Source organism: Sorex fumeus, unplaced genomic scaffold (genome assembly GCF_029834395.1).
Source record: "Sorex fumeus unplaced genomic scaffold, SorFum_2.1 ptg000033l, whole genome shotgun sequence".
Classification (NCBI taxonomy): Eukaryota; Metazoa; Chordata; class Mammalia; order Eulipotyphla; family Soricidae; genus Sorex; species Sorex fumeus.
Genome location: NW_026606090.1, coordinates 10099695 through 10116743, shown reverse-complemented (window position 1 = coordinate 10116743; position 17049 = coordinate 10099695). Strand labels below are relative to the sequence as shown.

General features: G+C 46.8%; 1 protein-coding gene across 1 annotated transcript in view; it reads left to right on the top strand.

The window, feature by feature from the left end:
• Positions 1-16653, top strand: part of ENPEP (glutamyl aminopeptidase) — a 63877-nt gene extending 47224 nt beyond the window's left edge. The window contains exons 14-20 of the mRNA XM_056116642.1: positions 2560-2710; positions 4573-4646; positions 4742-4849; positions 5074-5244; positions 8024-8164; positions 14597-14675; positions 16504-16653. Of these exons, the coding sequence (XP_055972617.1) occupies positions 2560-2710; positions 4573-4646; positions 4742-4849; positions 5074-5244; positions 8024-8164; positions 14597-14675; positions 16504-16653 (874 nt within the window). The remainder of the gene's footprint in view (positions 1-2559; positions 2711-4572; positions 4647-4741; positions 4850-5073; positions 5245-8023; positions 8165-14596; positions 14676-16503) is intronic.
• Positions 16654-17049: the final 396 nt, after the last annotated feature.

Here is a 17049-nt window from a genome sequence, read left to right as displayed (position 1 = left end):
CATGAGCGGCCCAGGAGAGCTGTTCCGACAGAGTCCCTAGACCCTGGGCTGCAGCTTAAACCCCTTCCTGCCATTGTCCTTAAAAGAGGAAATTTCAGAATGGAAAAACAGGTCTTTGAAGCAGTCTGACCTGCTGGTTCAGAAGACCTGTGAGTTTCAGATTTTCAGATCCTCTCTCCCTCTCTCTCTCCTTTGCTCTCTCATTCACTCTCCCTCTTTCTCCCTTTCTCTCCCCCTCTCTCCTTCCTCTCCCTCTTCTCTATCACTCTCCTCTCTCTCTTTCTCTCTCTCCCCCTCTCTCTTCCTCCCTCTCCTTCTCTCCCTCTCTCTCTCCCTCTCTTCCCCTCTCTCCCTCTCTTTTTCCCTCTCTGCTTCTCCTCTCTACCTTCCCTCTTTCTCCTCTTCCTGTGTTTCACTGCATCTCTCTGTCTCTGTCTCTCTGTCTCTCTGTCTCTCTGTCTCTGTCTGTCTGTCTGTCTCTCATACCCTTTTTTTATGTTTGTTTGTTTTTTGCTTTTTGTATCACATCCAGCAATGCTCCGGGGTTTCCTCCTGGCTCTGCACTCGGGAATTACTCCTGGCAGAGCTTGGGGGATCATATGGGCTGCTGAACCCAGGTCGGCTGCGTGCAAGGCAAACACCCTCCCCTCTGGACTATCACTCTGGCCCTTGTACCCTCTTATGAGTAAAGAGAAGCCCACACCCCAACTCTGAGGGAGTGGAGACAGACCCAGCAAGCAGCGCCTTGGTGAGAACCTCACGTTGCTGTCCTGCCTGGTGACGGCACAGAAGCCCTTAGAAGGTGCTTCTGAGCACACGACCCCCTGTCCCTCTGGGACCCCTAGTGGCAGGCAGGCTTCTTCCCCGCCAGCTCAGTGCAGCGAGGCGAGGCGCTCTGCTGAGCTGGGAACAAAGCGTGGCAAGGGGGTCCATCAGGCTTTTGAGCCTCGGTGGGATTAGTCAGAATCAGCTTTCCAGGGGCCAGGCCCGAGGCTAGGAGAGACATGCAGCATCCGAACCGCTTCCCAGCGGGAGTCCCACCTCAGCCGTCATTTGAACACCCCAGCATGAGACCCCTCTCCAGCGGACAGACCGTGGGACCCCGCGCACGGACGCCAGGCTTGCGCAATGGAAAGGCCGTCAGGAATGGGCTCTGCTCCTTGGCCCAAAGCCCCATAAAATTTTGCAGAGCTGTGGCAGAGAAGAGAGGGAGAGAGATCTGAAGCGCCCTGGGCAGGCTGCAGCCACGGCAGCTGCTGTGGAGAACAGCAGGGCTGGCCCCTGCGCTGCCCCCCACCCCACACGCCATGTGAGGTACGCGGGGACAGTGGGCTTGGGGCCATGGACCCCGGTGTTGCTGGCTGCCACATCAAGAACCGAGGGGCCAGGAGGGAAGCTCAGCATTCTGACTGGAAACAAACTCTCCATCGTATCTCACTTAGTACAAATAATACAATTGCAGAGAATTTTTTATTCTGTATAGTTCTGGAGGGAGGTACCATGCTTGGCAATGCTGGGGGAAGGACCGTGCGATGCCGGGGATCAGTCCTGAGGATCTCACGTGCAAAACACACCTGCCGCCACCACCATCCTCAGGCATCTCTTGGCCCAGGTGTTTTTGCTCTCTTTATTCCCAAGACAGGTTCATACTCCTAGAGGAGAAATCGAAGTAGGAAAACATTATTCTTCATTTACAGAGTATTCAACGAGCAGAATTGCGCATTGAATCATTCACAGCTTTTCTTTAAGCTAGACTTTCTGGATGTTAACTCCAAAAGATGGCCTGCATCTCAAATTCACTCCAGCACCCAGGCCAGCAAGGCAACGTTGATTTTTGAGACCATGATGTCAGAAGGCTCTAGAAGACATTGGATTCTTTACATTTTGAGATGTTGATAATAGTTTGCATTTTTGTGGAAGGACGTAGGTCACTTCTATGAGGGCTGATTGGTAGCACAGCAGGTAGGGTGCTTGCCTTGCACATGACTGAGTCGGGTTCCACCCCAGCATCCTGTATGGCATCCTGAGTCCACCAGGAGTGATCCCTGGGCACTGCTAGGTGTGGCACCCAGACAGACAACAAAGAAGTCACTTGTGCATATTGAGCTTATTAGGATAAAAGGGGCCATTGTTAATGTAAAATAAATGAGTTCGATTGGAATGTTTTTAACCTTTATTATTCATCAGTGAGGTCATTCAGGGTTCTACTTTATATCAATTTAACTTTAATAACCTCCATTTGTAATGGTACATTTACATATTACAATCAGCTTGTGAATTTGAAATTTAAAGTTTCTATTCATCAATATGAACCCTATAGCACAAAGGGCTTTCAAATGTGCGGTTTATGTCAGGCTTCCTTTCACACAGACTCCGTGCCAGAGCAAGAGTTCATTGTTGCTGACAGACCTTGGAGGGGGTCCTAACAAGAAGTACCTTATTTTAGCTACTTAGCAGGAGAAATGTCAGCAGCCTTTAAGCCTATCATTTCCCACATTTCTATTTTCAAAGGGCAACTAGTCTGTGGTTTACAATTCCTCTGTTTCCCTTTGTTCTTAGAGCTCAACTGATAGACTACGGCGTAGCTCTGGACTTAACCAAGTACCTTAACATGGAAGCAGATTATTTGCCGTGGCAGAGAGCCATCTCTTCGGTGACCTACATCATCAGCATGCTTGAAGACGATAAAGAACTGAACCCTCAGATCGAGGTGAGGTGCTGACGGTTAGCCACGGGGGGCGGGGGGTAGCACCTGAAGGAATCAGCCAAAGCCAATGCACTGACACCATTTGTCCAGGCTCTAGCAACTCTCCCTGTGGTTCAGCAGAGCCCTGGATGGCATATGTGAGTCGCTAAAAGACGACTGTCCTTCAATTTCTGTTCAATTATTTGGGCGTTGGTGACCACCCTGGTGGTGCTCAGGGCTTCCTCCTGACTCTGCACTCAGAGATCACTACCGGTGGGGCTGGGGGAACCTTGAAGGTTGTCGAGGATAGAACCCTGGTCAGCTGTGTAGAAGACACATGCGCCACCCACTGTCCCATCTCTCCGGCCCTTACTATTTTATTTAACGTGCACATTTTAAACCACAACTATGGCTACATCTTATTTTTCATGAGTCTGTCTCTGTTGGGAATGAATTTGCTCAGACCAGGACAGAGCCAGTTTCCTGATTCCTCAGTGAGATTTTACCGTCTGTCACTCCTCACACACCCCTCGCTGTGGGGTGCTCACCGCTCTCTGCCAGGCCCCAGGCCATCTTAAAACATATGGGTTCAGATCACTCCCCCACTGACTCACAGAACTTACTCCCCAGAGCCCAGACAATGCCTCCCTGCTGCTGTAGCCCGGAGATCCATCCCTGATCACTGCTGGGTCTGAGTGACACCCAACCCCAGCACCCTGGCCAGGTGTGGCCCCCACAAGCAACTATATGCAAACAAGCAAGACAACATTGATAAATTCATGAATCATTCACTTCGTGGGGATAATAGCGATGTCAGTATTTGGCTGGGTGCAGTCATGGGCTAGTGAGATGCTGAGCCATATGACTGTCCTTTAAAATTTCCAAGACAATATATGTGTGTTAGTCACCAGTGGTTTATTTTACCAATATCTGAGCAGTCATTTTTGGGGGGAGGGGAGGAAGAAGGCCTCCCTCGGGCAGTGCTCAGAGACCTGAGGTCTCTCCTGCGCATACTTGACTGCCCCCCCCCCAAGGTAGCTCCACACCGGGGAGCAGCCCTGCCTCACTGGTTACCCCCCGGGCTGCCCTGGCAGGACTGGGCCTGCAGGGCTGCCCATGGGTTAGGGCCTGTGGTGCCAAGGTTGAACCACGGATCTGGGCATGTCGGAAGCTTGTGTTCCGGCTGTCCATACCATCTCTTGGGCCCCAGTCTTAGGCAGTGCATATGTCAGGATTATTCTCCTGATTGAGAATCTTCTTTATTACACAGTGACTCTACAGTTCCACTAAGAAGTGGAGGTAAGGGGGATCCGAGACATAGTCCAGGGCTTAGGTGCTTGCCTTGCGTGCAGCTGACAGACCCTGGTTCAATACCAAACACCAGGTGGTCCCCCAGCCCTGCCAGGAGTGACCCCCTGAGCACAGAGCCACGAGTATGCCCTGAGCACTGCTGGTTCCGAAGCAAAAAGGTCATAAAGGGAGGAGGAGTCACCATTCACTCAAGAGCTAGAGAGATGGTCCGGTACTAGGGCACTTGTCTTTGAACCCCGGGACCCCACATGGCCCCCTGAGCCCCGCCAGGAGTGACCTCTTGAACGCAGGGCCAGGAGGAAGCCCTGAGCAGTGTCAGGCATGTGGCCCCCAAAACACAGGCAAGAAAAGAATTTCCTCAGAGTTTTACAAAACATCTGACAAAAGTTCCAGGGTGGTCTCATTCTCAGAACTGAAGGCAGATTGGACCCTGGCAAGAGAAAGCAGAATTTCACTAAGAGCACCCCCAAAGCCCTCAGTGGCAGGAAGACCCAGTCACAGCAGCAGGAGACAAGAAACCGGAAACCTGATACACAAGAAATCACTTCTCATCGCTCTTGGTGCTTTGCTTTCAGGCCTATTTCCAAGCTCGTGTGAAGCCCATCGTGGATAAACTGGGGTGGAATGACAATGGAGACCACATTGAGAGGTAGCCCGGTCCCTGCCCGGCCCAACTGCTTAGTGTCTGCCTTAGCGGCCTGCAAAGCACCCCTCACCACAGCCCTGTGCGTGTTTCCTTCTCAGGTTGCTCCGTGCCTCTGTGTTCGGGTTCGCGTGCAAGGTGAAATATTCAGAAGCCTTGAAAAATGCTTCCGAAGAATTCAAGAAGTGGATCAATGAACCTTCTTATAGGTGACCGTGCATAGTGTGTTTCTATTTCCAGAAGACTTGGGGTGTTTTTTTTTTTTTCAAGTATTTTATTTGAAATCAAGGAGATGTCTTGAATAAAGTGTTTTATTCGCATTAAGGAAATGAGGGGGTGGGAGGTGCAGCTCCGGGATGGGGTGTGTCAAGAGAAGATTCCAAACTGAGGAAAAGTGTTGCTGAGGTATCCTAAGGCCTGTGTCTCCCTGCAGCATCCCTGTGAACCTCAGGCTCCTGGCCTACCGCTACGGGATGCAGGAGTCTGGCAACGAGACATCCTGGAACTACACACTTGAGCAATACAAGAAAACATCCTTAGCGCAAGAGAAAGAAAAACTGCTCTATGGGTTAGCCTCCGTGAATAATGTGACTCTTCTCTCAAGGTACGTGGGAGCTCTCCTTTCACTTAGAGGAGTAGTGATTGGTGGTTTATATGTCACAGTCTCTCCGAGAGGCACATGATGCTTGTTCTCCACAGAAAATCTATTAAACATGATTGGCACTTCCAAGAACCAAACGATGACTTAACTGAAGCCTTAAGCAAATAGACTCTCCTGTGAAAGAGTTCCCGAGTTGGTCAGTGTCCAGAGCCAGCGTTTTCCTCCAGAACCTTAGCTCTTTCGCTTTCTGGTCTGCTGTTTCCACGTGACCACTGTCTTATCCCCTCCAGAGTTCTGGATAAAGATGCCCAATTCTTGGACTGGAGCGATAGTACCACAGAGAGGGTACTTGCCTTGCATGCGGTGGACCCAGGTTTGATCCTCAGCATCCCATGTGGTTCACTGAGTCCCACCAGGAGTGATCCCTGAGCACAGAGCTAGGAGTAAGCCCCGAGTGAAGCCAGATTTGGTCCTCCCCCAAAAATAGTATGACAGGAGAGCAGAGTCCATCCTCAGGGTGATTTCTGTCATTCTCAGAGCTCAGTCATTTCACTCTCCCTCTAATCCAGAGCTGGGTCACACTTGACTGTTCTGGGTCCCACTCTGGGTCTACTTGATAATTTTCTGGCAAAGATGAACGTGACTTACTTTGACTTGGGTGAAGCCTGCCTTCCCTTGGATCAAGGAGGGACACTCTCTCCCTCTCTTCCCCCCTCTCTTTTGCTCTCACTCTCTTTCTGTACCCACTTACCCAAGGTTTGCTTCCTGAAGTTTCAGCTACCCAGGTCAGAATATACAATAAGATATTAGAGCTCAATCACTTTTATTAGAATATGTTCTTGTAGGGCTGGAGCGATAGCACAGTGAGTAAGGTGTTTGCCTTGCATGCAACTGACCCAGCCGACCTAAGTTTGATTCCTCTGCCCCTCTCGGAGAGCCCGGCAAGCTACCGAGATTATCTCACCCACACGGCAAAGTCTGGCAAGCTACCCGTGAAGTATTCAATATGCCAAACACAGTAACAACAAGTCTCACAATGGAGATGTTACTGGACCCACACACAGTGATACAGTGCTATGTTCTTGTAACTGTTAATCTCTTGTTAGTTAGTTGTTAATCTCTTATAGTATCTGGTTTGTAAACTAAACTTTCTCATAGGTATGCATAGGAGGAAGCATAGATTATCTGGGTTCAGTATTGCTCACACTTTTAAGAACCCACTGGGGGTCCTGGCGTCATGGCCTATGTCTTTTTTCTTTTTCTTTTCTTTTTTTTTTTTTTCGACTTTTTGGTTAACACCTCCTGGCAATGCTCAGGGGTTACTCCTGGCTCTGCACTCAGGAATTACTCCTGGCAGTGCTCAGGGGACCATATGAGATGGTGGGAATCGAACCCGCGCCGTCCGCATGCAAGGCAAATGCCCTTCTTGTTGTACTTTTTCTTTGGCCCCAGCCTGTGTCTTTTTTGGATTATGAAGGATTGTGGCATTTGATTTCTCCTCCAGAGGTTCAGCATAAATAGCAGAAATGTCTAGGGCCAGGGTGAGGCCAGACGGGCCTGAAGTCCCAGGTTCTGTCCTGGTTCACATCCCCACACAAAATGAACCAACTCCATCTATATATCCCAACTGGTTTTGTCACTTGATTCTCTTGGACTTATTCTTGCTATAAAATAACTACAGCAACTAATCTGTCTAGGTTACATTAGAAGGTTGTTTCTCACAATCTAGGGGGAAAAAACAGAGGCTTAACTGTTTTTTCTATTAAAACTAAGCATAAAAAATTAAAATAAAAGTAAGCATATAGGTTGGAGTGGTAGCACAGCAGGGAGGGCATTTGCCTTGCATGCAGCCAACATGGGTTCCATCCCCGGAATCCCATCTGGTCCCCCAAGCACCACCAGGAGTTATACCTGCTAGCCAGGAGTAAACCCTGAGCATTGCCAGGTGTGACCCCAAAAGCAAAAATTAAATAGATAAATAAAACATTAAAATAAATAAGAGTAAGCATATAAATGTTTTCTTCTGATTTTCTGGTTACTGTATTTTTAGTTCAGCCTGATACTAGACGAGTGAAGTATGTCTACTCAATAAATGCAATTAACTTTTATATTAGTAGTTACTTTTAAAAAATTAATTTGTGTCTCCCAAGATTTCAGCTTTCAAAATGTTACAGTTTGCATTTCACTCGTGCTAAAAGCAATTCTACAAAATTTTAAATTGTGATTTTCATCCTTCGGTATTTTTTTAAATGTTTTTATTTTTTTAATTTTTAAAATATTTTATTAGTGAAACACCATGAGGTACAGTTGTAGATTTACAAATTTTTGTGCTTGGGTTTCAGTTATACAATGATCAAGTACCCATCCCTCCACCAGTGCCCATTTTCCACCACCACAGGTCCCAGTATCCCTCCCACCCCCTATCTCCTCCCCCCATCTTGCCTCTGTGGCAGGGCATTCCCTTTTGTTCTCTCTCTCTTATTGGGTGTTATGGTTTGCAAAAGAGGCAATGGGTGGCAATCATGTTTGGTCTGTAGTCTACTTTCAGCATGCTTCTCCCATCCTGGGAGGATCCTCCCAACACCCTTTATTTGGTGCTCCCTTCTCTATCTGTATGTTTTAATTACATTTGTCAGTCATGTCTTGAGAGTTGTATAATTGAGATAAAAAGCTATGTTCTGTTGAAAGTAACTGAAAGTAAAAGGGGAGAAAGAAAAGAAATAGGCTATGGGTGAACATTAAGTGTTCCTTTAGACTCATTGTCCTGATTGACTTCTCATAGGTTTTTGGAATTGCTCAAGGACCCAAGTGTCATTAAGAGCCAGGATGTGTTCACAGTCATCCGCTACATCTCCTATAACCCCTACGGGAAGTTTATGGCTTGGAACTGGATCCAGCTCAACTGGGACTATCTGATCGACAGGTGGGATGACCCAATGATGGTTTGCTTACTCTCCTCTTAAACTACCATCTCTTTCTCCTTCCCCCCACTTGATTTAAACACCATGGTTTACAGAGTCGTTCATGATGATTTGTTACAGGCATTCGATATTCCAACCCCAATCCCACTACCACTGTCCACTTCCCTTCACCATCATGCCCATTTTACCCACCACCCCTCAAGTCTGGCCCCATAGCAGGCCCCAAATAATTTATTTTTTATTGCTTGTGACCACTAAGTGTCTAGTGCACTGATCAAAAAATACTTCAGTGAGGAACTGGAGTGATAGCACAGCGGGTAGGGCATTTGCCTTGCACACAGCTGAGACAGGTTTGATTCCCAGCATCCCATATGGTCCCCCGAGTGCACAACCAGGAGTAATCCCTGAATGCAGAGCCAGGAGTGACCCCTAAGCATCGCTGGGTGTGACCCAAATAGGAAGAAAAAAAAAGAACTTCAGTGAAAGAAGACTTGTCAAAGTTATTGCATCTCCCCATGGGCACTTGAAGTCCTTGTCCGAGGGTGTGTCAAGCTGGTGTTGCTAGTTGAGTCTTCAGTATTCATTTTTTTATTAATTGAGCTTGTTTGGCATCTACGTTACCGTCCCATCCCATCTGCTGTGCTCCTACTGGGATGTGATGTTAGAATGTCAGTGTGATGTTAGAATCGTAGAGTTTGGAGTTGTCTGGAAAATCCAGAATTTTTAACTGGGCAGCGAGCTTACCTGGTGGTGGAACGTGGGTGTGGCTGCCAGGGCTTCTGGAAATATGGGGGTGGGGAACAGGCGTGGGGTTGGGGGGTGGAGGTCACCCACCCCCACTCCAAGAAGGCCTGGGGTTTTCAGCTCCCCCAAATCCAGCATTCCTGAAATTTTCGGCAGCTGGGCACGTCTGTGGTGCCAGTCTTGAGACAGCAGTGGGGGTCTCAGGCGGGCACTGTGTACCCTCTGTTGCTCTCTGGGCCCTGCTTGCCTTCACATCTGTACATCAAGTCCCAGCTGACTAGAAGTGAAGGGTCTCGGTACTCCCCTGCTGAGGATGCGCTGTGCCAGTTCATTCTTCTGGAAAGAACTATTTCCAGTGGTTCTACAGAGTTCTGAGATCAGGGAGACATTTGTGTCCATCAGAGAATGTTCCTCTGAGCCATGGGCCAGCTCAGAGGTTCCCGGCCACTGTGCTTCTGAGTGCCACTAGGAACAGCCCGAGGGCCATGCTGGAAGTCCTGCAGGGCACTGCAGGGCAGCCCACACCCTTCCCCCCCAGCCTTCTGCCAGCCCAACACCAGGCTCGTACTCTGCTTGAATACGAGACTCATCACTGCTTGAAGCTCCCAGAGAATTCCTGAACCCGGCTGAGATCTGAGCCCAGGAACGTACCTAGGTCTTTTTTCTTACTTGGCCAGAGAGTTGATCTTATGTATTTTGAAAGATTTTTGAGAAAGGACAGTCTAGTTCCCAAATAGAAAGTAGCAGCTGTAGACTGGGAATTAGCAGGCAAGGGAAGTTCCCTGAGATGCTTTCAGCAGTTCTTAGCTCCTCTGTCTCGCATAGATGAAATATTCCTGTCCTTGGGCCTCATCTCTTTAACACTAATTGTCATCAAAAGCCTGTCCCTTTGACAGTATGAAAGAGAATTCAGGGTGTAGCCCTTACATATCGTATCACTGTTGGCCCAAAGGCTTTTACTTACCATCGGTGACCCCCCTCCCCCCCGCTACAGCAGACAAGACCCTCCCAGCCTTTCCTCCTCATGGCCCAGCTCCCCTCAGCATCACAGCAGATACTGCTGTGACTGTCCTTTTGTTTTGTTTTAAAATCGAATCACCATGAGATACAGTTACAAAGCTGTTCCTGATTGGGTTTCAGACATAATGTTCCAACACCCATCCCTCCACCAGTGTACATTCCTAGCACCAGTGTCCCCAGGTTCCCTCCCATCACCCCCACACCCCCACCTCTCTCCCTCCCTCCTTCCCTCCCTCTCCCCCACCTCTCCTTTTGGGCATTGTGGTTTGCAATACAGGTAATGAAAGATTTTCATGTATATTCCTTTACCTTCTTTCAGCATTCAGTTCTTATCCAATGTGATTATTTCCAACTAATATTGTCATACTGGTCCCTTCTCTATCTGACTTACTCTCCACCACCCCCCCATTTATGATGGTCATTTTTATTTCTTTATCCAAATCTTTCCACAGAAGGAAAAGGATTTATTCAGGCCTATTGAAGAATACACTCCAACTTTGTGGAGGGAATAGGAGAGTATAGGCTACAGAAAAACCTGAGTAGGTGAAGAGAAATGTGTACTGTTGAAAGATTATGAAAATAATGTTCTTTTGCATAAAATAGCCATTGCCTTATTATCGAATGTAGTACTTCTCAAGGCCTACTGAATAGTTCTGGTGCTATTTATTTCAAACAATGTATTTTTTATTTAAAAAAATTAGTATAAGGCTAGAGAAATAGTACAGCTGGTAAGGGGCTTTCTTTATAAGTGGCTCACCTAGGCTTGATCCCTGGCACCACACATGGTCCCTGGAGCCCACCAGAAGTGGTTCCTGAGTGCAGAGTCAGGAGTTAGCTCTACTAGGTATGGCGCCAAAAAACAAATTAAAAAATAAAATTTAAAAAATTAGTTTATTTATTCCAGTACCACACTGTTTTGATTACTATGGCTTTATATACAGATTTAAGTTAAGGAGTGAGATGCCTCCCGCTTCCTTGTTTTTCAGTATGATTTTGGCTATGTGGGTCTTTTATGATTCCACACAAACTTTATAATTGACTGTTCTTAGTGCTTGAAGACTGATGTCTGAATTTGGAGAGAGATGGCATCGAATCTATAGAGTAGTGTAGGTAAGATGGTCATTTTGACAATATTGATTCTTTCAATCCATTAGTATAAAATGTTTTTCCATTTCCTAAGGTCTTCTTCCCAAAAAAATGTTTAATGGTTTACCTCTTAAATACGAGGGGGAAAAGTTGTCTTGTCATAAAAGTCATAAACATCTTGCCTTAAAATAAACCTATTAGAACTCATACTTAATTTTTTTCAATAAAAATAAATTGATAAACTACTTCCAATGCTAGTTCCAAAACCCTTGGCCAAGGCTTTGAATATTTCTTCATAGTCTAGTGATCTAATTCACATCAAGTATTATTTCAAATAGCTTCAAACATAAAATTATATCATAACCACATGTCAGACATGAAAAAGTAAACTATTAATTATGGTTAGTTTGAGTAAAGAGTATTTCTCCATTAGAGTTGGGTGAGACAAATGGAGTGAGTCAAGTATTATCCAGATATTTCCACACTCCTGAATGTTTTCCAGACTTCAGAATGAATTGCCCCCATTTCTAAACAATTGTTTGTCATTCCAAGATAAATGAGTAGCTTTTAAATTTGCTTTTAAACATTTGCCACGTGATTTTCATGACAACTGATGTTCATACCCACCACGGAGTTTCAAAACTTTTGACAAAATTAAGATGCTTCAAAAAATACTCTTTGCTCTTGTCTTTTCCACTGAATTCCTGGACGAAAGTGAGAAGTTGAATGAACTCCTTCAAGTCAATCATGTGTGATAAAGTTTGGTTTTAATTTATGGCTCTCAATGAAAAATTTAGTCAATGGCACATGACTGAAACCACTTAAACACTGCCTCATAAACAAAATAATTTCATAAGCACTTAATTAAAGGTTTATGTGCATCAAAATAACTTCTGGATAACAGAGTAATAGGCACATGCATATTGAGTCCGAGAAGATGATTTCTATGATTATTTTCAAAATAGTTAAGATCGAATTTAATCCCTATGTCACTGTTAAAAACTTACATGGCTTCCTTTTGTTATTTGAGAAAAAAATTTTTAGAGGAAATACAGACTAACAAAATTAGGGTACAGTAGCCATGCATGGTCCCCCCCACCTTGCTCCCCTAGAAACAGCCCTCTGCTCTCACACTTCTACTTTGCCTTGAGTCATTTCTATGTGGTTATTTATTTACAGAAATGCAATCATAGTAAACACATGGGCATCAAGCCTTCTTCCCCACCCACACCCACCCCTACATCATCCTATATCATGGGTGTCTTTTCTGTCCTTTAAGTCTTCATAACAAACCAAAACCAGAAAACATTTTTGATGCTAGAATTTTAGTGTGTAGGTACATCTCAGTGCATATGGCCAATAATAGGATGATTCCAAACTCCAGACTCTATAAGTAACATTTGGACAAAGAACATCTAAACAAAATCTCTTTGTTCCGTTTTAATGTCCTTGACAACTTCTGTGGGTCCCAGGGAGCACTTGTGCAGGAGTGATGGGCTCAGTCATGTGCATTCTCCTGCATGTTGTGGGGCTGCCACTCAGAAAAGAGTTTTCTGGAAATTATGCCCATTTTTCCCAACCATTGCACTACCTGGTGCAGTCATTCTTTCTTTTTTTAATTCAATTCTATTTTTATAAGGTTGTTCACAATTATTCAATATTCCAACACCAATCCCACCACCATCACACCTATACCCACCACCATTATTTCCAATTTTTCCAACCACCATCCAAGCCTGCCCCAATAGCAGGCCCTAAATAATCTATTTTGCACTGATTGCTATGAATAGTTCTCCAAAAATGATTTTAAAAAAAGATTTTCTTATAAGAAAGTGTGTGAAGATTGTTGTATCTCAGCCTGGAGCCATTGAGCCCTTGTATAAGAGATTACTAACATGTTGTTACACGTTGAGCTTTGTGTGCTAATATTTTTTTAATTGAGGTTGGTTGTCTTCTACCTTACATCCTGTCCAATGTGTGCTACTCCTGGTACATCAGTGGTATCGAGTATGAGATGGTGCATGCTCCAGGAATTCTAAAACTTTAAATAAGGTGATACAGCTGGAATTAAATTTTTTTAACTGGATGGTGACTTTGGGGTCTGTGCAGCTTGTTGATCTCTTGTGACCAAGATTTATTTGTGAGTCTCTGAATCTTGGCCGGCTAATGAACTTATATGGCACCAGAGGCAGTTTGTGGGTGTGACTGCCAGGCACCCAGGAAAACAGGCACCTGGGGGAAGTCTCCCATCCCCAACTCCATGAAAGCCTGGAGAGTTCGGTCACAAACCCCACAGACCTCAGTTTCTTAGCAGACCCACTCATGGATGAGGCTCATCTGAGTGCCTGGCGGTGATTGTGCTCTGGAGGCTTTCAGGCTGCTGGGATCTGCTAGGATGGGTGGGGGGAACTCTCCTGCCCCCCTCCGGGGTGCCCCAGCTATGACGTTCAGCCTGGTGTGGGGTCTGGAGGCATCTCTGTAACTCTCTTGTTGATCTCTTAGTTGTGAGATTTATTTTTGTTGATCTGTGAGATTTATTTGTGAGTCAGTGCAGTGATTCTTCAGTAGCCTTGTCGTGCACTGGACAGTACTGGCCACTCGCTGTGAACTGTGCTTTCAGTACCCTTCCAGCCTCCCCGCCAAGCACTGGCAGTGCGGCTGGAGGGAAGGACTTCAGCTGGATCCACCTGGGTCTCTGTCCTGGGGAGCCCGGAGCCCTGCTGGGGCCCAGAGGAAGAGGGGGCACCCATGAGAACAGTGAAGACAGGGAGAGCGAGTGCAGCCCCCATGAGTCGGGATGGAACTGGGCACAGAGGCCAAAGCCAGAGCCTTCGAGGGGGTGGGGGCTGTCAGGGCTAAATCCCAGCCTCGGGAAGATGCACAGAGCAATGGTTAGGGCAGAGGGGCGAGTGCAGCTCTGCTCCAACACAGAGAGCGGCCCCTGAGCAGGACCACAGGTCAGCGTTCCTCATTGCGGTCAGTTTCCTGAGGGCAGCATTGGTGGGAGGTTTTGGTTTTGCTGCTGCTTAAAGCCTGGACTTGAAGGATGGGGAGAGGACAGCCCGGGAGCAAAGGCTTTCCCTCCCCCACCCGAGGCAGAGCATCACTGGTCTTGTCCCGCAGTTTCACCGGTTTCACAGCTTCATGCTCCATGGCTGGGCTCTGGGCCGCATCTGCAGCTCATCGGGTGGAACCTAGGCAGCAGAGGCTACCGGGGTGCTCCTGTGTGTTGAGAGGCACAAAAGGAAAGACACTGTGGGGATGCCAGCATGCAGAGATCACCACGGAGATGGGGGGGTGCATCTGTCCACAAAGAAGAAGCCAGGAGCCAGGGCGAGACTGCGAGGGCTGGGGCGTGTGCAGGAACCCCATGTTCAAGCACTGGCACCCTGGACTCCTCCCAAAACAGTACCCCCACCCCAAGCCCCAGAATTTACTAAGAATTTCTTCTCTTAAAAATAACTTTCTGTGAAACGTGTTTCTTCGCTGTGTTTTGAACCTACTGAAAAGGAGAGATGTGGGTAGGAAGGAGAGTTAGCTTTCCAGGCATGCATACACCCCCCTCACTCTCAATTTCCCCTCAGATTCACAATCAATGACCGGAGTTTCGGCCGGATCGTCACCATAGCAGACTCCTTCAACACGGAGCTACAGCTCTGGGAGGTAAGACGTAAAATTAGTCTTTACTAGGAGGGAGGCTGGAGCGCTAGCACAGCGGTAGGGCGTTTGCCTTGTGTACAGCCAGCCTGGCCGAGCCAGGTTCGATTCCTCCGCCCCTCTCGGAGAGCCCGGCAAGCTACCTAGAGTATCTTACAACGGGAGGACAGTGCAGTGCAATGCAATGCTACTAGGAGGGAACAAAATTTGATTAAAAAAAAAAGTAGAGAAAATGTTTTCACTTATTCAGAAGGAAAGAAAGAAATATAATTTGGGGGATGTTTGATTTGGGTTTTGGCTATTCTCAGGGTTTACTCCGGGCTCTGTGGTCAGGAATTGACTCCTGGGACATTCAAGAGACAATCTGGGATGCTGAAGATTGAACCTGGGTTGACTGCATGCACGGCAAATGACGTACCCACTATAGTCTCTCTCTGGCCCCCAAATATAATTATTATATCTAATTCAATATATACCTACTTTGAGTTTTGAGAAAAGGGCAAAGCCTTGGGAGGCATTTACAGGACTCAGAGATAGCCAATTACTAACACACACACAGCTGAAATCCCTTTTGGGATTTCCGAGCTAAGTCAATGGAAAATAAATGATCTAGCCTCTGTCCCTGGTAGACAGGCTTGAAAGGTGGTGGGAAAATTTGAGCAAAATATAATGTCTAAAAGTAGAGAGAGACTACTAGGAAAATTGTCTGCCATAGAGGCAGGGTGAGGACTGGAATGGGGTAGGGGGGCAGATAATGGGGACATTGGTGGTTGGAAAATTTGCACTGCTGGAGCGATGGGTGTTCAATCATTGTATGGCTGAATCTCAAACATGAAAGCTGTGTAGCTGTATCTCACGGTGATTTAATAAAAACAAAAAAGAACCACGAGGATGGCATGATGGAACAGCCAACCCCAGGGTTCACCTATATGGGGTCCCGAGTTCAGCCTCAGACACTGGGGGGTGAAAAAAATCTTCCAAATGAAAACCACATCTGGTTTCGAGTTCACGGGCTGACAGTGGGGAGGAGAAAATGCACCTCAGGGATGAATTCAGCACCCACAGCCACACGCACACTGGCCGTGGGCTGTCGACCTTCTCCTGTACACTGAGAAACAGCCACAGTCTTGCCTCTCCCATGCAATCTCCCTGTGAGGAGGGGGAGCACAGAGCCGAGTTTCTTTCAACAGACCCAGTTTGTTTGTTTTTGCCATTTTGTTTTTCTTTGATTTTTCCTTCTTGTAACTAGTCCTTAAAAAGGGAAGTCAGGGCTGGAATAATAGTACGACAGGGAGGGTCTTTCCTTGCACTTGCACGCAGCTGACCCAGGTTTGATCCCCACCCCCCACCCCCGGGTGTTCCCTGTTACTCCACCAAAAACAAATCTGCGGACAGAACCAGGAATAAGCCCCATGCACAACCCAAATGAAAAGTGAAACTCAGAGCACCTCAAAATAGCCCATGTTCCTGGGGCAAAGGTTTTAGCAGAGCCATCATTCCACAGACCCCATTTTCCCGGGACCACCTGGAAAGGCACAGTAAGAAAATCGGAGGAAACAGAGGCAGGAAGGGGCAAGCAAGGCAAGAGCTTGCCTGGAGCAGCAGCCAGGCCCAGGCTTCTGTCCCGGCTTCCAGACCAGGGGGTGGGAGAGCCATGGGTGGCCATGGGGGGCCCAGCCTCAAGCCATACTTCAGGGGCTACGTCGCAGTTCAGCACTGATATTCATTTCCCAGGGACAAAGGAAACAGATCCAATTTCAATAAAAAGCCTGAAGAATAATTGGCCCGGAGAAGCTCTTCCTCCATCATTTCATCATGTTCCTCTCTCTTACAGATGGAAACCTTTTTCGCGAAGTATCCAGAAGCTGGAGCAGGAGAGACACCTCGGCAGCAAGTGCTGGAGACCGTGAAGAACAACATCGAATGGCTGAAACTAAACAGAGAGAGCATAAAAAACTGGCTTGCACAATCCGCTGGTCCCTGAAACGTGTTCAAATAGCACCTTTCCTTGATGTGGAGCTGCTCCTGTCAAGCCTTCAGGAGGCCTAACTTCCAGGGCTCTGGAAGGCATCTTCTACCCAGATTGTTTGCTAAGTGCTGTGTTGTTTGTTTTGCAGAACTTCTTAATTGTTCCTCTTTGTTTCTGAAGGAAGATACTAACAGTTGCAGAATATACTCAGGGATTTCTAACTATACTTCATAGGACACTCTTCACAAACCGGAAGAGAATTTAATAGCCATTTTAATATCTTTAAATATCTCTGTATTTTGAATCTGTGAAAATCGAACGATTAGGTCTTAGCTTTACATTTTTAGCAACACAGAAACACCACTTAATCTTCTCTCTTGATTGACTTTCAGAGTTTAAATACCAGTACCT